Source organism: Nycticebus coucang, chromosome 9 (genome assembly GCF_027406575.1).
Source record: "Nycticebus coucang isolate mNycCou1 chromosome 9, mNycCou1.pri, whole genome shotgun sequence".
NCBI lineage: Eukaryota > Metazoa > Chordata > Mammalia > Primates > Lorisidae > Nycticebus > Nycticebus coucang.
The window spans coordinates 83,978,314-84,001,380 of NC_069788.1; the positions used below are offsets into that span (position 1 = coordinate 83,978,314).

The window sequence follows — 23,067 nt, forward strand, 5'->3', positions numbered from 1 at the left end:
ACCTCAACCCGTAGGCTGCTGCAAGGATTAAGGATAATACATGTACGGCTTGTAAATTCTCATGAAAAGGGTACATTGTAAATAGAATGCAGGCTCATAACAAGTATTTGTCAACATTTAAGCCAGTTAAGAGACTCTGTACTCAGGAACTCTAACTATCAAATAGGAAAGGCTAACTTCTTGTCAAAAAATTCAATAGTAAACTTCAAAATTACATTGATGAGATCACTCAAGGCAATGTTAAAAGCAATGCAATCCTAAAGAGATAAATGACATTTGCTTTGGGACAATTTCATGTCACTATAATTTCATGCAAAAAATAAATAAACATGTTTCAGATGAATTTATATAAGAAAAATGGAAATGTAACATGCATATTACCTCTATTATTTTGTCCCAGACAGGCCGGTGACCAACAGCATCCCATAGAGTAGCATGCTTATCATGACCGCAGGTCAAGAACTGAGGTTTTGAGGCATGGACGGCCAGTCCCCAAAGCTCATCAGTGTGACCCTACAAAGAACCAAGACAGACAAAAGCGCGCTGAGATACAGTCAACACTCAGGGACCTTAAGGGATGACTAGCCATGGCTTCATGCCGACTTCATAACTGCCCTCATCAGTGTCCCTCCTCCCAACTTAATTTATGGCAGTAGCTGAACTCTGAAGTGGAGGAAGTTATATCTTCGTATAAAATAAGAAGAGTCACCTCTTTGGAGCGCTTGATAAACGTCTGATATAGTACACATGGATGTGTTTGGTGCGTCTGATGAGTGGACCATACCTGAGTGATGGGTGAAAAGTCCCCTGACAGAGTGCCCTGTAGGACAAAGTTTCTCGTCGTGCCAATCAAGATCACATCGCCTTTCCCCTCGGCTACTGTCCGTATAGGGCCGAACTGTTCTGGAATCTCCATGGAAAAGAGTCATATGACAAGTAAATATTTAAAATTGTATTAAATTATTAGCTCATTCAAAATACTTATTTATATATCTCAATGATAGCTCCTATAACAGATATATATGTAAAAGAGTTTTAGCTAGACAGATACATAGTTCTTGAGTGAATTATCAAAACCCCAAACCTTGGTGGATTTCTTCCCAGCTGGGTTGGAAATCTTACCCCATCTGTACCCAGGTGGAATAAAACCATTTTAATTGCAAAACAAACAAACAAACAAAAAAAAAACCCAAACCTTATTTTGAAACTACAAACATTTTTAAAATAAATTTTTATCTTAGAAGAATTAACAAGAGTGAGGTTGTTAAGAAAAAGCATTTTCGGGCAGCGCCAGTGGCTCAAAGGAATAGGACGCCGGCCCCATATGCCAGAGGTGGCGGGTTTAAACCCAGCACTGGCCAAAAACTGCAAAAAAAGAAAAGAAAAGAAAAAGCATTTTCCTTGACAAAACTAAAAAATAGGCTTGGTGCCTGTGGCTCAAGCGGCTAAGGCACCAGCCACATACACCTGAGGTGAGCGGGTTCGAATCCAGCCTGGGCCTGCCAAACAACAATGACGGCTACATCCAAAAAATAGCTGGGCATTGTGGTGGGCACCTGTAGTCCCAGCTACTTGGGAAGTGGAGGCAGGAGAATCGCTTGAGCCCAGGAGTTGGAGGTTGCTGTGAGCTGTGACGCCACGGGACTCTACCCAGGGCGAGAGCTTGAGGCTCTGTCTCAAACAAACAAAAAAACTAAAAAATAAGGAATATTTCTGGTTAGTTTCCTCTTTACTTGTTATGACTTCTGAGAACAATAGCAGATAAACTTTGGAAAGTAAAGAATAATACAACATTGCCATAATAAGAGCTCCTAGAAAACCTATTGTAACTTAAAATGGTAAATTCTTTGGCAACATAACTCTATTTAGTTTAAAAATCCATTGTTTATGTTGATAAACATACTGAATAATTAAATGTTAAAAAAAGAATTTTAATGAAAACAAAAAAAGAATTTCAAAATACTCATGCTAAGAGCAATTTGCTATGATAAAATAAAGTTCTTGTACTATAAAAAGAATAAACACCACAGTTAGACTCTGGCAGGTTGATGTTAGGCTCCCCCATTCTCGGGTAATAATAAGTGGCCTGCCCTAACACAAATGTTCTACCCCCAGTGTGGTTTGTTAGCACAGAATTGATAAAAGTTGATAACGATTTATGCTAATGAAGAAGAATCACAGATACTAACAAATGGTAACTTTTATGAATTAAATAAGGCTTTGGGGTTTTCTTTGAAGTTATAATTTAATATAGGTATGTCTATGACTCTACCAATTCATAACACACTCAACTCAATGCTGTTAAACCATATAAAAAATGTCATCACAACTAAAATATCCATGCAAGGGGAAGTGATTTCTGAAGCTCAGATGAAGCCTTCCTTCATTAACAGAAGTAATCAACAGACCCCAAGTTTCATCCTGTCAAAGTACATGCCATGCTGCTCATTAGAATGTAGTAAGTGTGCTGTATGTATCTGACTTAAAATTGGAGACATCCTCCAAAGTGTCCACTCTATGCGAGAGAGGAAGAGTATCACTCTTCAGAATGATATCACTTTTGCAATCTGTCTCTCATAATTTCCTGGAACTGGGGGAAGAAAACTCAATGAGTATGTAGAAGAATATGAAACTTCTTGCCTTTAGTTCCCACTGGAATACAAGACTGCAAACAAGGTAATAAGGAGGTAAAGTGAATGTCAAGATGAGTTAGAGCCCTAGAGAGCCTGTTGGCACATCTGAGAGCCATGTATAATAAGTAGATACTCTATTTGTAGTTCAATCAAAGTGATAATGTCTCCAAAATAACATGCTGGGAATTAAAAGTGAAAAAAAGAAGGAAGATTTTAATGGTAAATCAATATGTGGGTAATAGTCCCTTAGAAAATTGAGGCGCCTGTGGCTCAGTCGGTAGGGCGCCGGCCCCATATACCGAGGGTGGCAGGTTCAAACCCGGCCCGGGCTGAACTGCAACCAAAAAAAAAATAGCTGGGCGTTGTGGCAGGCGCCTGTAGTCCCAGCTACTTGGGAGGCTGAGGTAAGAGAATCTCTTAAGCCCAGGTGTTGGAGGTTGCTGTGAGCTGTGTGATGCCATGGCACTCTACCAAGGGCCATAAAGTGAGACTCTGTCTCTACAAAAAAAAAAAGAAAGAAAATTGAGATTGCAGTGTATGGTACCCCATGATCGCATTAATGTACACAGCTATGATTTAATAATAAAAAAAAAGAAGAAAAGAAAATTAAGATTGTTTCTATGATACTAAAATATTCTGCTAATAAATATGAAATGTGTTATAACCTCAAATTTTATAAACCTAATTCCATTTCAGTAGTTATACTTAAACTGTCTCCATGATTTTAATATGTTACCCCCATATAATTTCATCAAAATAATTTTCAAAACTATAAGCCAAAGATTTCAAACTAACAAAGAAACTGGTTAAGATAACCATTTAAGGTTCAAAACTAATTTCAACAGTAGTCTTGCTGACCTACCTCAGTTTTGTGAAGTTTTTGATAGTTTCCACTCCAAGAAATAAGCCTTCGGTCTTTGCCACCTCCTGACACCAGGGTGCCATCTCTTAACATACAAAGTGCAAAAATGCCACCCTCATGGGCCCCTTGAATTGCATAGCTTATTCGATTCGTACCTAAACACACCAAGAAAAGCATCATTACCAAAATTTGAAAATGGGCAGTTCACCTCTGCCCATTTTCAATTCATCCCATTTTTGCTTTAAGATGTGATATTGTCAGTTAGGACATCATTATAATACCGATCCATGAAGGATCCAATTTTTAGAAGTTCACAGAGCATGAACTGGACTCCTTTATAATGAAGGAAAATATGTTAACACGAAGCATCTTATGTTGGAGTACAACATGGCTGAGGTGGGCTTTGAGTTTACATCCAAGCTCCAGCCACACAGAGTCGTGTGTCTCTGGACAAGTGACTTAATAATCCTGCATCTCAGTCTCCCCCATTGTGGAATGGGGCTGATTACCCCACAGTATTGTTCTAAGGATTAAATGAATAGTAGATAAAGCACCTAGCACCCAGAGCAGTGGGGATACTACAAAAGTCACTTATTATTTTAAAATTACATTTATGTATCTGTTTCTATCTTCACATCCAACCCAAACTCTAGGATCCTTGAGAACAGGAATAGTATATTTTCCCTTTTATCCTGGCACCGGTAAGCATTCATAAATGCTCAGTGGACTTAACTGAATGCACGTTTTCTAAGCAACAAATATTCCTTACCAAACTATTTGCTTATTGACAAGGGATTTGGATCTGACTCATTTGTATGTTCACAGCATCTAGCACTTAATTAGCAAATCTGCCAAATGTTATATGAATCAGGAAAGTTACTTAAATGTTTTATGGTTATATAAATAGTCACTAATGACTTCATCATTAAAATCTGTTAATACATCTCCTAATAAGGTTATTAATTCCATCATAATACCTTAGGCTTAAAGAGCCTCTTAGGATGATATAAGATCAATCACTCTTACTATTCTTCAGTTTTCTTCTATTCTAGTTTTATAGTTTCAAGTTCCACATGCACACATGTATTAGGTATCTATATAACTTCGAATTTAACAGAAATCTTATAAATCACATTAATAGACAATTCTTATGGAAGTCCCATTTGGCCTCTTTCTTTTTTTTCTTTTTTGAGACAGAGCCTTAAGATGTCACCCTGGGTAGAGTGCCGTAGCATCACAGCTCACAGCAACCTCCAACTCCTGTCTGAAGTGATTCTCTCACCTCAGTCTCCCAAGTAGCTGGGACTACAGGCACCCACCACAATGCCCGACTATTTTTTTGGTTGTAGTTGTCGTTGTTTGGCAGGCCTGGACTGGATTTGAACCGCTTGAGCTACAGGCGCCGAGCCTGGCCTCTTACTTATAACATTACCAAAAATTGTTGGCTTGTTACCTTTTCCCCATACTAAGATGTTGCCACTTGAGTCTCCAGTAATGGTGTCACCATTTTCAGAAAAAGTCACACAAAGGACAAACTTTGGCTTTTCTTGTTTCTGTAGAATGCAGTAAATATACATATATTTACCCAAGACATCCTTTTGTTTCTATTAATAATATCTACAATCACAGTAATCTCAAACTGGATAGTGTCAGCTTCTGAAACCACTCTGTATGCCTTTAGCCATGAGATTAACTGCTGTGAGATAAAGAAGTTTGTGGCAATTCCAAATGGCTGGGGAAATCACAAAGCTGCAGATAGTAAGCAGAGGAAGGGGGTAAGGGTGGGGCTGTGTTGTTGTGATAGCAGCCTAAAAGACAGAGCCCAGCACCAGATAAAGGTCCTCTAAATTAGCCCCACTGGGGCTAGGCTCTGCACACCCTAGGGCTAAGTGCTGTCCTTCCTCCTCCTTGGAGACAGATGCTTTCTTCCCCTCTCCCTCGGGTTGGGTGCTCTCTTTTCCTTTCCCTGGGGGTCAGTGTTCTTCTCCCTCCTTTGTGGAGCTAGGTCCTCCCCTCTCTGGTGGATGCTCTCCTCCCTCCCCCTGGGCTGGGTGCTCTCATCCTTGTTCCCTTAGGTTGAGTGCTGTCCTCCCTCCTCCCTGGATCTGGGTACTCATACTTTTTCTGCCATTGTTGTTAATGTCATCTACAAGATACAGTGGATCCCTGGGATAGTCTTTATCACTGCACCCTGAAGATGCTTCCTCACTCATTTGCCATTAAAATAAATTTTGAGGCTGAGATACCTCAAACCTCCCTTAAAATCTAGCTGATTATATGCACCACTCAATTAAAAATAAAGAATGTAATTTAACTGCACCTCAAATAATCCTTGCTTCTTAATCAGAGAGTTTCCTTCTAGTGTCCAAAAGTACAGATGTGATTTTCCACAAGTGACTATGATATTGGTGTCCGTGGGGTGGAAGTCCGCAGCAAACACAGCTTCATTAGAACACTAAGAAAAACAGGAGAATCAAATGCCTCAGCTGTCTTAAGGCACTTAGGAGACACTTAGGAAAACAAATAAATCTGAACCACAAATAAATAAGTCAAGCCAGCACTATGCCACTGCCACCTGATTTTCCCCACTGAATTACTTTTGCTGTAGACACAGGCGCATGTGGCCGTGTGCATTCCCTCTTCATCTGCCTCCCAACCTGGGCCCTCAGCCCCTGAACACAGGTGACACCGGAGTTCTCTTCCTAGGCAGGGCCTGTCACAGGGCCAGGCATGGAGCAGACATGTGGCAAGCTTTGCTGAGGAGTGGGGTAGAAGCAGCGGGGACTCAAGAACAGCAAGCATTTGCTCTCATCTGCAGTCATGGGCTACTGGCCTGGTTGAACAACAAAATCCTCTGATGGGTGTTAAAATGCAGATCTCCAGACCTCATCCCCCATCTAGTGGTTGAAATATCCAGAAAAGGGCCCAAGAATCTGGATTTTACCTGGCCCCATTGTCCATGGCTGACTTTGGCTGCTCTGTTTTCCCTGAGGAGATCCTCCTGCATTTAATTCCTGGGGTGCATGAGGCAGATTGGCTCTCTTGGTGCCATTTCACCACCCTTCCGCACATATCCTGACTTCCAGGACCTGCACTCTGGTCTATTAAATCTGTCACTGATTGTTGTTTCTACCTAATAATTCAGTTGTATGTTCTTGAACCTGGATAACATATCTCTGATTACTAGCAACCTAGCAACATAGCAATAAGAACTTAAATACCTGACCAGAAAATATTAGAAGACAGGGCTACAGCATGAAAACAGGTGTTAGGAAACATGCCTGATTGGAATACAATGTCTTCTGTATCCCATATACACAAGAGAGAAAGTTAGGTAAGTAAGGTTATCTAATGGTAATTCTAATGGTTAGGTAAGTAAGGTTAACTAAGGTTAATAGATGCAAATTGAGAAATGTGACGTCAATTCTATAAAAATAGGGATCCAGTCATGATTTTAATAGCTGAAAAACATCAGAAAGTCAAGGAAAGTTGATTGATGTTATTGTGCAAGATGGATTAAAGGCAGTAGAAGAAGCCCAAGAGGGGCCATATAGGAGGATCCCACTGAAGGGATTTGGGATTTAGTCAGAGATTCTCCCCGATTTTTCCTGAGTATATTCGGCTTTAGATGAGCCCTGTGCAGGTGGCACCTGCCCTTCTCCCAGAGGGAGAAGTTTGCACCCAAGGGCTGGGGGGTAGGAATGGGCAGTCCTCTATGCAAAATGAAAAATAGGGACAATGGGCCCTGGAACTGGCTGGCAGGAGGCTACAGCTATGCCCTGTAGTGTCTCTGAATGGGAAAATTATAAGGCTTGGAGTGAGACCTTCACATCGGCCAGCTTCTCTTCTTTCTGCCAGTCCCACACAGACAGCACATGGTCGTTGGAGTCATCCACAGCACAGAGATGGCTTCCTCCATTCTGGAAAGAAAAAGGTTTTCATGGGAAGACTACATTTAAGAATAAAATGGGTTGAACATGATCAAAAATGAATATTAATTTTCCTTTTAATAGAGAGTCCACTACATTGTAGCTAAAGAATATTTACCCATTGCTTTTGAGACCTGCCTTCTTGGACAGACAGTGCTAGCAGGTGGGTAAGGAGCGATGAAGAGACAGGACAGGAAAGAAGGGGGTCCAGGGGTAGCTCCTCACTACCAGATTCCTCCAAAGCCAACCCCAAAGGGGTTCAGAACCTTCTGCTTATAGCAGGCACAGCACAGGGGCTGCTACCAGCTGTGGTCACAGCTGCTTCAAGGCTGCACAAGGACTAAGCACTGGGGCCACTGTGATACTCATGGGAATATGTTCCTGAACTGGTTGAGGACAGGATGTGAAAGAGTGTAGGGGTGGAGTTGCTGCACCAGCACATCCTGAGAATGCTGGGAAGAGCACAAGGCCCCCTCTGACTCCTGCTTGTGAAAAGGCAGTCCGTGTTGGGATGGCAGAGACATGCTGGAATCACCTATGAACGAAGCAGGTGAAATCCATGTCCAGAGCAGGCAAACTGCCTTAAGGACATGAGAACAATGTACTTGGGTGGCCTCTTTGCTCACCAAGCCTGCATGGCTGAAGATGCTTGATTGCAAGTGTGTGTGATGAGACATGTGCTTGACCTCTGGATGAGGTGGCCAGGAAGCAGGGATGTCTCAGAGCTCAAACCTGTACTTGTACCCAGGCAGTTACTAAGTATGTTAAGTCTCTCCTTTTTCAACATCAAGTTGATTATCTGTTCCCTATGGAAAAGACTGCAATTCCTATGGGGCTTATACTCACAGATTTTGAGAATGCAATGCAGGTGACAGCTCGGTCAAAAAAACCTATTCCAATGACATGCAGAGTATTCAATGTCACAGAATCCCAGATGCGCACGTGTGGGGGCAATTGCTGTTTTGAAAAAATTAAGAGTCACCAATTGTGATGGTTATACAAAGTTATCTTTACCTTCATGCTACAAGAAACTTTTGTTAAAACAAAAAGGTTTTATCAAATTTGAGTGTGCCTTTTAATGTAAATAAAACATTCCCAATTTGAACAGCCAATTCTTGACAACTGTACCATAGGATTTGACACTCTAATTCAGATACTAGATGAGCTGGAATTTTACAAGTGAAATCTGATAAGTAAAATGGAATCTATATAAGGGTTATTCTTTTTAAAGTCTGTTTGTTGATAATATGTGAACATGTTTATGTTCCTACAGATGGTCATCGCCAAATAGAGCTCAACATTCTTAGGCAAAACAGGCAATCAATTACACACAAATAACATTAAAAATTGTTATGATTAGTTGAAAATTCTCTCAATTGTGTCCCTCAGCTATTTATATCAGTTTTTCTCTTTTTTAATATTAGAAAGCATTATAGAGCCATCAGCAGGTTTACCAACAAGAAGTTAGCATTGTACCGAGTGGCTCTCCTAGGTGGTGGGTGAGCTGGGTTATAGCTCAGCTTTGTCTCTAAGTAGCTGGATATCTATAGACAGTCGAATAGGTCTCTCTGGATTTCTCCAAGGTAAAACTTAATGTCAGCTGCAACATTTTCTCTGGTTCTAAAGTTCTGATTCAATTTCAAAGTCAGAAACTGAAATACACTTTTAAGCCACTAGAGGGAGCAAAAAGGTTTCAAAGAGTATTCCAAGGCCATTTAATATTTTTTAAAAAGAAGATAAAGACCCATCCCATTTATGTAACAGTAGTCTAATTTCCATTATTCCTGTTAACTTTTTTCAACTGTAGAATTCTAATGGAAACTAGCATAAGATTAATATTTAAAATATGATGTCATTCCAATATTTTCTGAAATACGGTAATATTCATATTGATAAAAATAAGTACTTAATAGAATTAGTTCCAGATAATATATTTTGCAATAATAAGCTCTATAGAAGTAGATATCAAAAAAGGTACAAGTTCTCCCTCATGCCTTATAATACAATAAAGTCTTGCTGAAGTGCTTACAAAATTTGTGCTAAAAGCATCCTAGGAGCTTTTGTGACTTGCACATACACACAAACTCTGAAGGTTAAAGTCATGATTACAGGGCATTTCAGAGGGTGTCTAAAATTTATTGGAGAGGCAAGATGCTCCATATTTGATTGATTTATTATTATTTTAACTTTAGTTATTAAATGCGTAGCTTCATATTTTAATGCTTATGTGTGTAAATAAACATTTTAAGAATTAGTAAATTTTATTTAAGATAGCCACAGAAGTTGTGAAGGAATTAGTAAATTCCTTGGCAAGAACAACACTATTTAAGAATTTGCTGAAATTAATATGAGCTCAAGAAATTTTTAAGGTTACTTAATTTTAAATTAAGACTTTTACTTTATAATAAAAAATTGTAATGAGGAGGTAAGAAGTATTCAGATACCACAACCATATCTAAGCATGCTTACTCATCAGCAAAATGTTTTCAGAAAATTATTTTGTGTTACTAGTTCACTACAAAAATATAAAAAGATAACATAACTCACTTTTCCATCCTTAGATGTGCCTGCGACTTGTCCTGTTGCTATCGTGATCCTATCAGGATGAACTGCTAGGCTAAAAAAAGGATATTTATAAAAAATCTACACTTTAATAGTAAGTTCATTTTTCCTTTGATTAAATATAATCAAGTCAAAAATTTAAATAAGAAATATATAATGCCTAACTTCTTAAAGATTCACGACAAATATTCTGAGTATCCCAACTTTAGACAAGTAGTTCCTATTTCATTGTATCTTAATTCTCTTATTTCTCCTTAAGAATTTTCAAACTTAAGGAAAAAGCATCCTTTGCTAGGAAAATATCAACCTCAGAACCACTTAATTGGTTTATAACCTTTATTAAGAAGTTATTTTGAGTATATAAAATAGAAAAGATGTCATCTTTTGCCAACAGGATTTTTTTATCATTGACCACAGACCCAGGATAAACACAAATATAGTAGAACCTGTCTAAGTTGACCACTCAAGGTACTATAACAAGCTGATCAAGATACAGAGATGGTCAACAAAAGGAACAAGGCCTACTGTACTGATACACACATGTGGTGCATGTCTAGTCTATGAAAATTGGGTCAACTTAAGGAAGGGGGTCAATGTAAGGAGCAGTCACTATGGAGGTTCTACTGTAATTGAATCCATCTATTCATCTATCTGCCCTTCTAGGATACATAAAATCTCTACCAAAAGCTATAAATGAATTATGGGAATAGCAGACCTAGCCATAAATATGAAGCAAAACATTTTTATCTTTATAAAAAAAAAAAAAGGCCCCAAATCAGAAGCCTTTAACATGTGATGTGTGAAGAGGCCCCCAAACAAGTGGAACCATTTGTTTAGGTAAGACAGTTGAGATCATGTGTTGTGAGGACAGAAACTAAGAATGAAAGGCATCTTACTGGGTCAGGGAACTCATGGAGGACAGAGGACAGAAAGGAACGCTCTCAAAGGTCCTGCTTTCTCAGCCCCCACCTTCTTCTCTGTAGTTATATTCTAACAGCCCCCCTTCTTTTCTGTAGTTATATTCTCACAGACCCCCTTTCTTCTCTTTAGTTATATTCTAACAGCCCCCCTTCTTCTCTGTAGTTATATTCTCACAGCCCCCCTTTTTTCTTTAGTTATATTCTAACAGCCCCCCTTCTTCTCTGTAGTTACATTCTAACACTCTCTCTGTGAATGCTATCTCCACCTGTGGAATGGGACTCACACCCGTAAGAACTCACCACTTCACGTCGTCATTGTGGCCAGCATAGTGCCTCTGCAGCTGCTCTTCTACGTTGTATAATACCACCACGGATGCGATGAAATAGACAGTCTCTCCAGTTGGGAGCAAATACAAGTTGTTACGACAGTCTCGACCTCGATACCCATAGCTTTGTGGACGTCAAGAAAAAATATATTTTCTTTTAAGAGCTCACAAACATCAGCTACATCCAATAGGCACAGGAAATAAAACACCACATGACTATTATAATGTACTATTGTACTATTAGTACAATCTTACTAATTCAAATAACGTTATTATAAATACTCAGTGTCCAATATATCTAACCCCCAATAGGCATGCAATAAAGTTGGAAATGGTCATCAATATAATGTGAACATGTACTTTTTTGGGGGAGGGGACAGAGTCTCATTTTGTCACCCTTTGTAGAGTACTGTGGCATCGTAGCTCACAGCAACTTCAAACTCTTGGGCTCAAGTGATTCTCTTGCCTCAGCCTCCCAAGTAGCTGGGACTACAGGTGCCCAACACAACACCCGGCTATTTTTAGAGACAAGGTCTTGGGGTCTTCCTCTTGGTTAGACTGGTCTCAAACTCCTGAGCTCAAGCAATCCACTCGCCTTGGCCTCCCAGAATGCTAGGATTATAGGCATGAGTCACTGTGCCCGGTCCTGTGAACACATGTTTTTGACAAAGCAAAGATTTGGTTTCCTGTTTAGAAAGTTATTAAGTTAATTATGAGTCTTTTAAAAAATGTAATCTAGGAACTAAATTTTTTACTTAAAAACCCTTTTTTAAACATGGTAAAAAGTATTCATCAAGAATAAAAATGACATATACATGCCCACAAATATACCTAAAAGGTAAAACAAATTAGGTTCCCTATGCCCCAGCTTCTTAGGGATAATTATCCCTATTAAAATTTTTGCATATATATTTTCAAACCTTGTAAACTATTTTGAGAACAAAACTATCATTTGAACTTGAATGTAAACTTAGCAAAAACACCATTTATTTGGAGCAAATTTCAGGTTTATATCTTTTAAGATATAAACAGGAAATAGGCTGAATGTGTTTTGAGTATTTTCCAGATTTGATTTAACCATTTAATAAAACACTACTGACTTAAAGAAGAGCTGAATCATTTCAATTACATGTGTCAAAACAGATTCCAAAACAGTTGCAAGTAAATGCTTATGACATTTGAATCTAGAAAAAATAAAAAATGTACTTTGGAGGAGAAATTTAGCTACAGGAGATATTTAAAAACTTTTTCCAAATAATATGACTCCATATTCTCAAAAAGTAATTCTTCTAAATGAAATTATAACACCTTCAATTTCAACCAACTTCTTATGATTTGTGTTCTGAGCTTAGCATTAAACAAGTATGCAATAAATTATTGGTTTGAGGGTGGAAAAAGGAGTTTTTACTCTTTGACTTGAAATCTACATGGACTAAAGGTGTACTCCGTGGGCTTTCTCTAACGCAAAATAATACATAAATGGAATTAAATGTAAAAAAAGTCAACATTTAATTCAACTTTGTCACAGGTTCTATTTTCTTGTCTTTCAGCTGTTTTTCCCTGGAAGCTAACTTTTCCAAACCTCATACTGTGAAGCTGCCAGCAGCAGTATTTCAATAATATTAGTTATATGGTTGATTCAGACTTTTGTGGCCTAGATTTTGGGGGGAGATTTTTCTTTTTTTGTTTATTTACGTATTTTTGATACAGGCTCTTACTATCTTACCCAGGCTGGACTCAAACTCCTAGACTCAAATAATCCTTGTACCTGAAGGTCTCCTGACTTGCTGGTAGAATATATGGGTGCCCCTACACCCGGATTTTTTTTTTCTTTAAAAAAGTAGGATTATATTTATGTTACATGTCAGTTATATTTATGGCATTCATTTGACTCCCTTCCTTTAGGACTTAGGCGTTCATCGTCTTATGTTACCCCTCCGAGCAGTCAGGATTACTCAGAAGTTAGGCTCCTCAGGCTGGTCAGGTCCCTCCTCAGTTTAAGTGAAGAATGCCAGTCCTTCCTTTCAGGGTACTCCTCTTTTTATTTTAGATTTAAAAACTTTTTTTTTTGAGACAGAGTCTCACTATATCACCCCTCAGTAGAGTACTGTGGCGTCACAGCTCACAGTAACCTCAAACTCTTGGGCTTAAGAGATTCTTTTGCCTCAGCCCCCCAAGTAGCTGGGACTATAGGCACTCACCACAAAGCCCAGCTATTTTTTTTATTGCAGTTATCATTGTTTATTTTAGCTGGCCCTGGCTGGGTTTGAACCCGCCAGCCTCGATGTATGTGGTCAACACCATACCCACTGAGCTAAGGGCACCATCTTAGGGTTAGGTTTAAAAACTTTTTGTCCCATTTTCTCATTCACAAGTTCAACATTTTTTTGCCTTTTTCATTGTTGTTTCCTTATAAAAACTTAGCCCTCCTTGCTTTTCAAATAGGTCCCTGAAGAGTTAAGTATATGATACCTCCTGTTCAATAATCAGTTCTTTCATTCTCATTAGAATCTGAAATTCTACCCTATTCTTGATTATTTTCACTAAGCTTCCTTCTTTTTTTTTTTTTTTTTCAATTTTCCCTGTGTCGCCCTAGCCTTCCCAAGTACTACGATTACAGGCATGAGGTGTGGTACCAGCCTAAGCTTGCTTCTTTATATGTTTTTAAACTGCTTTATTCTTTCAGAAAGATTAAAATTCAGACCAGAAACTAGTGATTCATTTCTCCCTGACCTCCTTCAAATCATACATATAATCATATAACATTTAAATATTTTCTTTTTGGCTGGGCACAGTAGCTCATATCTGTCATCCCAGCAGTTGGGAGGCCAAGGCGGGTGGATTGCCTGAGCTCAGAGGTTTAAGACCAGCCTGAGCCAGAGTGAGACTTTGTCTCTAAAAATAGCCAGGTGTTGAGGTGGGTGCCTGTAGTCCCAGCTACTTGGGAGGCTAAGGCAAGAGGATCACTTGAACCCAAGAGGTTAGGCTGCTGTGAGCTAAGACGCCATAGCACTCTACCAAGGGTGACCAAGTGAGACTCGGTCTCAAAATAAATAAATAAATAAATAAATAAATAAATAAATAAATTCATATTTTCTTTTCAGGGAAAAAATATATGTGTATTATAGCAAGAACCACAAGTGTTTCTTTCAGGAATGATATGTTAGTTTCCCTCATAATCAGTAGCTCTTATGGAGTTCTCCTTTGCTAGGATATTGCACCAGGAACTGACATATAGCCAATTGCTTAAGATTTAAGTTGTATGAATTTCTAGGAGTAGGGTGCTGGCCCCATATGCCAGAGGTGGTGGGTTCAAAACCGGCCCTGGCCAAAAAAAAAAAAAAACAAACAAACTCTTGGGCTTAACATTTAAGTTGTATGAATTTCTACAGTTGAACTTCAAGTATTGATAAACTCCATATAAGACCTAATCAGTGAATAAAGGATACACCCATTCCAGCTTGAGTCTCTTGGTTGGAAGTTCTACTTTTGCTTCTAAACTGTAGGAATCCACTTGATCTTTGGGCATGTACATGGTAACAGGGCGTCCACGAAGAAACATTTTTACATAGCCCTCTTCTACAAAAAGAACAAAGATGTTAGTAAGACATCTCTGTGCTCTGCAAACATATCCTCTCTAGCCCTTCAATGTAAAAGTGAAAACTTTATTCTTATGTCATTTCTAATTAACATCCTAGGGAAAAAAAACCTGACATAAAATCAAACAGTTGGAAACAAAAGTTTACATCTCTCCTGCTTTTGACTTTTGGCTTATTTAGTACAAGAAATACATAAGAAACTATAAAAGGCAGAAAGGAACTAGATTCTTTTTTGAGACAGAGATTCAACTGTCACCCTGGGTAGAGTGCCGTGGCCTCACAGCTCACAGCAACCTCCAACTCCTGGGCTCAAGCGATTCTCCCGCCTCCACCTCCCAAGCAGCTGGGACTACAGGCGCCTGCCACAACACCCGGCTATTTCTTGGTTGTAGCCGTCGTTGTTTGGCGGGCCCAGGCTGGATTCGAACCCACCAGCTCAGGTGTATGTGGCTGGCGCCCTAGCCGCTTGAGCCACAGGTGCCGAGCCAGGAACTAGATTCTAACAATTATTATTCTCCATGAGATTTTAGTGCTTATGTTTTGTCATCAGGAGGGGAAAAAATACCACCCCCAAACATTAGAACACAAGAAATCCATTTAAATTTTTTATTGAGCTCAATGTATACACAATTTCAGTTTCAAATAAATTATCACAAAATATCTTTCAACATATAAATCAGTTTGTAATACTGCAATTTAAAAATATATCTTTATGTATCTTTTACATTGGACAATTCTTCCCAGTGTAAAGAACCCAAAATCAGCAGAAGTGCATGTTAGGATGCATGCAAAAAGGAAATGCTCAGAAAAAAGCTAGAAATGGAAAACAAAAGAACAAAAGACCTATTAGAGAGAGAAATTAGGAAGCTAATAATTCTATAATGAAATAACTAATTCATATTCTAATAAATTATAGGTACAAAAGTAAATATAGACACGGGCAACTCCTAGACCTTAAACAACTCAGCTGAGGTGCTCTGACCAGAGATTTCAGGATATTTAAGAGCAAAGAAAATATCTCGTGAGCTCCTGATGAATTTTGTTCAGATTCAGAACTTGCTGAATTCTCATGTTTCACTGCAGATCAAAGGACCCAGCCTTAAAGGCATTTAAACCGGGCAGTTGGAACCAGAGATATCTGTACACAATTTAGAAAAAAATCATCCACAGAGAGGAAATTGGTAAGGAAAAGTCATAAAATATTTACAGGTACTATATACCCCATTTGCAAATTAGTTTTGTTAAGTCTTATTTCTAAGGACTTCCAAACAATGCCACATGCAATATTATTTAAAAATGATGAGGGCATCCCAATTGTGTGCTTACACTTCAGGTCTTAAATTCATGCATGTGACACACTCTTCACACTGCATATTAAGTCTGACTTTAAGTGAGAACCATGAAGGCATTCATCCTTGCATACGTGTGCTACTCATGCTGTCCTACTGATCCTCCACCGTGCTGGCACCAGCTGCTCCCGCTACACCATGGCCAATCCATCTGAGGCCCCCTCCCTGCAGGGTCTCTCATTGCTCCTGGGGTCAGCTTAAACACTGCTGCCAAACCTACCAAGGCCCAAATTGGATTTTAAGGAGTCCTTCCTCCATGCAGATTCCTTTGCTTGCTCTTGTACTTGTTGGGTGAGGCAGGCCTCGCTGACCTGCTCTATTCTCGCCTCAGAGGACCTTGGTGGCCATAGCCACCCATTGGAACTCGGCCTGCCCCGTCTCTGTGTCTCTGTTCTCTGCTCTTCTTGGAAACCTCTTCTCCTCCTTAATCCCTCATACAAATCTAAGCTTATCAGATTGTGCCCTTCACACGTGAAGCATCTAAAAGCACCCAAAATATGGACAGTTGAAAAGAGGGGCTATGCTGATGGAGTGGGAAATCACATGACAGTGATTCCATCAACTCTCCTTGGAAGAGGTGAACCAGTTCTTCTAGAAAACTCATAAAATGTATGTTAGGAATAAAAATGATATAATGCTATTTCCATGACACAAAAATGTTATTGTGGATTCATACAATAAACATGTGAGATATGTACTTGAGTACACATATTGCAGTTATGTGCTAGTTAAGAATCTTTATGATTGAGGCTTACTTGTTGCACAATTTAAAACAAATGGACTAGGCAAAAAAAAAAAAAAAAGGCACTAAATGTAGCCTTGGCATACTCTTATACTGGTAATTCAGACAGGCTACATCTAAAATAAAAATGCATTTAAGGGGAAGCAATGTTTTTTTCCAGGCATGTTAGGATAACAGCACACACAACCCAAAAGCACCAGCAGAGAAAAGCCAGCAGCAGTGCAGGGTACCATGTCAAACAGCGGGACATCCAGGGGTAGCCCTATAGCTCTCTTAAGGTTTACAGGGATGAAAAATATTCCTGCAATCAGCCAATAATCAATGAAGATCCAAATTATAGCCACTTATTAAAGTCCATCCAATGAAATGCTCAGGGATGCTTTTAACTTAAAATAAATCAAAGTGGTTTGCATCACAAAAACATTTTCATACAAGGAGAGTATCTGTTTGCCTGTATGAAAAAAGTTTCTGTAGCCTGGGTAACAGCTTTGCTCAGAGAGCTATGAGGTTTCAGAAATGCTGCCTACCTTTGCAGTGTGTCACCCGGCGTTTCCCTTGTGATTTCGGAGACAGAGACAGAAGGGCTAGATAAAGAGACGGGGGGAGTACTGCAAGTGTGACTGGCCTGCCTGCTCCCAGAGCGTTCACTGCCTGTCAGAGGGGGAACCTACCCGGCCCCCCATAGTGAAATCCAGACACAGCTCAGGGGTTCTGACAAGTGTGCTCACCATGTGGCCCTGCCAGCTTATGGCAATTACCTTTTTAGTGAGTAATATCATGCTTCCTGAGAATGAAATGAACACTAAAGCACATGCTGATAAATACAGAACTTTTGACTTTTATGTTTTAATTCTGAATTTAAGAAAAACACTGGAAATATTAAAATTAAATGAATTTATATAACCAATTATACACTTATCCAGTATTTTTGCATTTTAAAATAAGATTAAGATGCTAAAAAACAGCATCTACCTATTAAAAGATGTGTTAGAATATATATACAGAAAGGTATATATAAACTATTAGTTTGCAGTTTAGGAGGTCATAGGCAGAAGAAGAAAAGCTACTTTTAGAACAAAGTTATATAACTTGATGCATCAGAAACTTTCCCTTTAAGAGAAATGCAAATGTTGATGGGTGAATACAGTTAGTAAGGAAGGAATAACCAAGGCAACAGAAGTCTTTTAATCTAGAAATTCCATTACCGCATAGATGGTGGCATTCCTCTCTCTCCCTTACTGTCATGTCTCAGATTGGTTTTAACAGGGGTAAGTGAAGGATTTGGTCTTTGTGACTGTGTTACATGGTCTTGCTGTCATGGAGCCACCTGGCACCAAGTACCAAGCTGACAGTGCTCCATCTGGTCTGTACAAACACCAAAGCTCCTGTATGTCAAAGGCTAGACTCTGAAAAAGTAGCTTCTTATCCATCCCTCAAGTTCTGAAAAAGTGAGTGAGGGGTGCCCAGATGAAAATTAAATCTGACTTACCTGCACTGAATACAGGCTCCTTGGGTTTGCTGTGAAAATAAACCATAAACAGTTTTTAAAGACCACTTTTGGTGTTCATCTCATTTACTTAAGAATTCACAACCATTCACTGCAGCAGTTTGCCACATGTTAATAGGAAAAACAAAACCAGCTTCCCACGAAAAGGAATATGCATAAGTAAAAATGTCCAAAACTAGGTGCAAAGATTATAATCTTTATCACTAGAGTTGTGCTTTTCATGAGAGAGCAGGTAAGTGTTTCCTGGAGGAAAAAATTTTGTAAATCAAGATGGGAATGGCCCTGCCTAAATGTGTAAAAATAACTGTTTTTCTTCCCTGTACTCTTCTGAAAGATTATTTTAAAGAACTTATTTAAAACTCACAGATTCGTGACAAAAGATCTTTTAGTAAAGTCCAAGTTGTAGTTAAGCCATTTGTAAAACAAAATAACCTAATTGTTTGTACCCTCATATCAATCTGGGGAAAAAATTAAATATTTTAAAGGTTAAAATAAAAATCTTTTGGGTAAGGATTTCAGAGCTCCCCTCCTAGGTGGTGACTGCTGTGAGGAAGACAGGAAGGTGAAACAGAGGTGTAAGGAGGGGGGGGGATACAGGGTAGGGTGCCCTCCCTACTTCAGCCAACTCTTGGGAGCTGTGGGGACACCACTGCTGACTCCAGCCACTCTGGGCACCCACCTAGAATGAGGCTGAGACCACCCTGTGACTGCACCTGGGAAAACACCCACAAAGGGTTCAAGGACAGTGCTGCAGATGGACAGAGGTCATTCCTAGGAGCAAGTGTCCCACAAGGAAAGCTTCCACAAAGGGTCTCCTCTCCAAAAGGGAAGGAGAGCCACGGCTGCAGGCCCACTTGCATCTTCCCATCAAGGGTACACCTCCAAGATGACCACCTGTGGGGGACACAGCACCATCTCTATTCTAGACTGGACAGAAATGTTCAGGCAGCACTGGGAGAATAAACAGCAACTGACCCGAGTTTGTTGATGCCAAAGTTCATGCTGATTTCCACACACCACCCAGATCCCCTGCTTCCCTCCTGCTGTAAGACATGGAGCAAGACGTAGGCATCAGGTGAGAGCCATGAGGCGTGCTCATCATCACTCTGTAAATGTTGCTAGGAGCACACATGCATTTTTTTGTTAAATATTTTAACAAAAGATTTTGTTATTCTACTATTCCTAATATAGTCCTAATATTACCTCTCCTTAATTTTAATCTTGAAAGACAATGAAAAATACCACGAATAGGGTGGCGCCTGTGTCTCAAAGGAGTAGGGCACCAGCCCCATATGCCAGAGGTGGAGGGTTCAAGCCCAGCCCTGGCCAAAAATTGCAAAAAAAAGAAAGAAAAATACCATGAATAAAAATTACCACAAATCCTGCAATATAATAAATAATATCATTATGTATTAATAATCTTAATTTCCAGATAATTTCATATTGTACATGGAACAAGATAGAGGGGGCCTACCATTTGCAGATGCTTTAAAAACTGGGTTATGGGGCGGTGCCTGTGGCTTGGTTGGTAGGGCGCTGGCCCCATATACCGAGGGTGGCGGGTTCGAGCCCGGCCCCGGCCAACCTGCAACCAAAAAATAGCCGGGCGTTGTGGCGGGTGCCTGTAGTCCCAGCTGTTTGGGAGGCTGAGGCAAGAGAATCACTTAAGCCCAGGAGTTGGAGGTTGCTATGAGCTGTGAGCTGGGTGAGGCACAGCACTCTACAGAGGGCCATAAAGTGAGACTCTGTCTCTACAAAAAAAAAAAAAAACTGGGTTACACTGTTCAAATGTGTTTTATGTAGAAAAATCTACTATAGACTCCTTTCCTAAATTCTAAACTACAGTAACTGGAACAGCACTAAACAAGCATGGCACCACCTTTTAACCTAGAAGCCCAGCTGCTCTTATGCTGGCTCATAGGCCCTATAAAATGTTCATGGGACTCCTTGATTTTTCTGACCTCATCTCCCTTCGCTGTGCTCCCTGCTGTTCTATGAACCTGCCAGGCAGGCCCCTGGGTCAGGCCATTTGCTCAGGGTCCCTCCAGACCATCATCCCTACAGACGGCTGGAGCCTGTTCCCAGCTGACACCTCAACCTCCTGCCATGTGCCCCTCCTGTGTTTTTACTTTCCCTAAAGCCCTCTTCAGTCCTGTCACTGGGGTTAAGCTCCAGGAGGGCAGGATCTTTGCTATCTTTCCCTGGCCTAGTAGACAGTGGCTGCCCAGGGCCTGGTGTGAAGCAAGGAGTATATATCTGTTGGCTCTCTAGATCCTCAGATTTCACTGGGGCTCTCTCAGCTTTCCTCTTCCCTCTTTCAGGGGGCACTTAGTGCGAGGCCTAGAGTATAGACATTTCCCTTGGTTTTCCTGCTCTACCCTCAGATCAGAGCAGGTGTGGCATGCCTCTGCCTCAGACAGGGTCTCTCTCAAGACTCCTGTCCTGCTCCCATCTGTCACGAGTGTTCACAGTAGGTACATAGAAAAGAGGTATCTGTGCAAAGGGCTAGGTTCCCGTGTCTGGAGCCCTCCAGAATTCCAAACTCTCCTGCCCATCTATACTGAGCCATCAATAATTCTATAAAGTTTCAACTGTTTCTTCTTACCCCATCTCTAAGGGCTCCCTTCTCTTCCTGCTGCTCTGCCAAAGATGAAAGCAGGCATGGGGCCTGTCCCTCCTAAGAGGGGCTTTTCACTTTTTAGAATTTTAATTCATGATACTACTTTATGACCTTGCCTCTAAGGTGGTCTTAAAATAGCTATGATTTGGGAGATTATCTTGCTTGTTCTCATTGTTAGGGTGCGAGTGACATTCTTATACTTCTTTGTGGTTGGCAGCAGCAGAAGTCTTAACCTATTATTATTAGGTTTATAGGCAAGGTAAGAACAGGAGAAGGAAAGCTTAAAACAAATACAATGAGGCAAATCTCCTAATCACAGAAACAGAATCAAAGATAGGCCAGGTAAGGAATCAAAAGATTTTTTTTTCCATCATGACTTTGATCATGAAAATAGAAAGATGCAAAAACTATGAACATAGAAAGAAGCCATCCAGAACTTTCCCTAGAGATATAAAAAAGCAATTATGGACCATGTCCCTCTTGAACTCCAAATATAGAGATGCTGAAGTACTACAATAGAGGAATGAAAGATTTCTATCAACAGATTGGGAAAAGGTTAAGTAGTAACCACTAAAGAGGCATCAGGTGGTGTTAAAATGCTTATATTTCTTTAAATCATGCTCTAAACTATGGATTACTGTTTATTATGTTATATTTAGAAAATACATTACTGCTATTTCATTAGCTTAGCAAGTTAAATTTTTATTGGAAAAAAATAGTATATTTACTTTAGAACCCATTATACCTGACGAGATACCACCATCTTTCCTAGAAGAGGCAGTCTCATGAGTGCAAGTCTTGCGGACGCAAATGCACACAATGACAGCGAAGCTTCTGAACTACTGACGGAAAGGCAAACCTGCAGAATGTGTAGCTACAGCAACGATCTAAAGGGAAAGATACTGTGGCCTCTCCTCCAAGTCAATTAACTGGAGCCATACACTGAACATCTGTCTTTCCAGAACTCACAGTCACTGGGGTTGAGAGTAGGCCCTTCAAACCCAGCACTGTTTGAAACCTACATGGGCTTTGATGACCATTTCTCAAGGTGTTACATAATTCATCTCTGATTACCCATTTCTTTTTTTTTTTTTTTTTTTTTTTGGTTTTTTTTTTTTGGCCAGGGCTGGGTTTGAACCCGCCACCTCTGGCATATGGGACCGGCGCCCTACTCCTTGAGCCACAGGCGTCGCCTTGATTACCCATTTCTTAATGTGAGCTAGATGGAAAAAATTAAGTGGGTGACCTAACATTTCCTTGACAGCTAGGGTGTCATTCCTTGTATGTGTGGTGGGGGGAAGAATGCCCAGTCCTGTTCTAGGAAGGGTGAATAAATGCGAATAAATTGCATTCATCCCTCACCCAGGACAGAGTCGATAAAGATGTGAACCCCATGACAGAAGTGGGCCCAGAAGAGAGAAAGGATTTTACCTCTGGTGAACAAACCCTCACTGGTTGGCTATTCCGGCAACAGGTGAGGCAACAGGCCAGTATCTCCAAGAAGAGTGTTGCAATTGATGGCAATTTTGGCAGGAGATTTGCTGAGAGAGCTTAGCCATTGCTCCCTTCAGCTGGTTGGTTCAGGACTTTTTTTTTTTTTTTTGCAGTTTTTGGCCAGGGCCGGGTTTGAACCCACCACCTCTGGTGTATGGGGCAGGCACTCTACTCCTTTGAGCCATAGGCGCTGTCCCCTAAGGACTTTTTATAAGATAAAGGCAGTCCCTGGGACTTGAGGAGGATATAAGGTACACTTGAGCTTTACACAGATCAGACCAGTAGCTGCATGTGGAGATGGTGAAAGACTGGACATTTGGCCCAAGGACAAACTTCCACCCTGAGTTGCAAGGCTCATACCAATAGACAGCTGTGTGGTCACCACCACCAAGGCAGCCACCACCATCTAAGTCACACACTATCGAATCCCTGAAAATGTTCACTGTAGATTTGGGAGGCAGGGGTTGTGTTAAGTGGGGTTTATTTTTATTCATTTGATAAAACTCATATTTGCCACACTGTGA

General features: G+C 40.1%; 1 protein-coding gene across 3 annotated transcripts in view; it reads right to left on the bottom strand.

Annotated features, from left to right (window-relative positions):
• EML1 (EMAP like 1) overlaps positions 1–23,067 on the bottom strand; it is a 196,970-nt gene that overhangs the window by 15,389 nt on the left and 158,514 nt on the right. For 2 of the 3 annotated variants that reach the window (XM_053602685.1, XM_053602684.1), the window contains exons 5-16: positions 18,412–18,440; positions 17,450–17,506; positions 14,682–14,811; positions 11,207–11,356; positions 9,972–10,041; positions 8,271–8,381; positions 7,320–7,415; positions 5,816–5,950; positions 4,949–5,048; positions 3,496–3,650; positions 785–910; positions 382–513 (exon numbers count right to left, since the gene is read on the bottom strand). In XM_053602685.1, coding sequence (XP_053458660.1) covers positions 382–513; positions 785–910; positions 3,496–3,650; positions 4,949–5,048; positions 5,816–5,950; positions 7,320–7,415; positions 8,271–8,381; positions 9,972–10,041; positions 11,207–11,356; positions 14,682–14,811; positions 17,450–17,506; positions 18,412–18,440 — 1,291 coding nt within the window. The remainder of the gene's footprint in view (positions 1–381; positions 514–784; positions 911–3,495; positions 3,651–4,948; positions 5,049–5,815; positions 5,951–7,319; positions 7,416–8,270; positions 8,382–9,971; positions 10,042–11,206; positions 11,357–14,681; positions 14,812–17,449; positions 17,507–18,411; positions 18,441–23,067) is intronic. The other variant, XM_053602686.1, reaches the window with a different exon arrangement.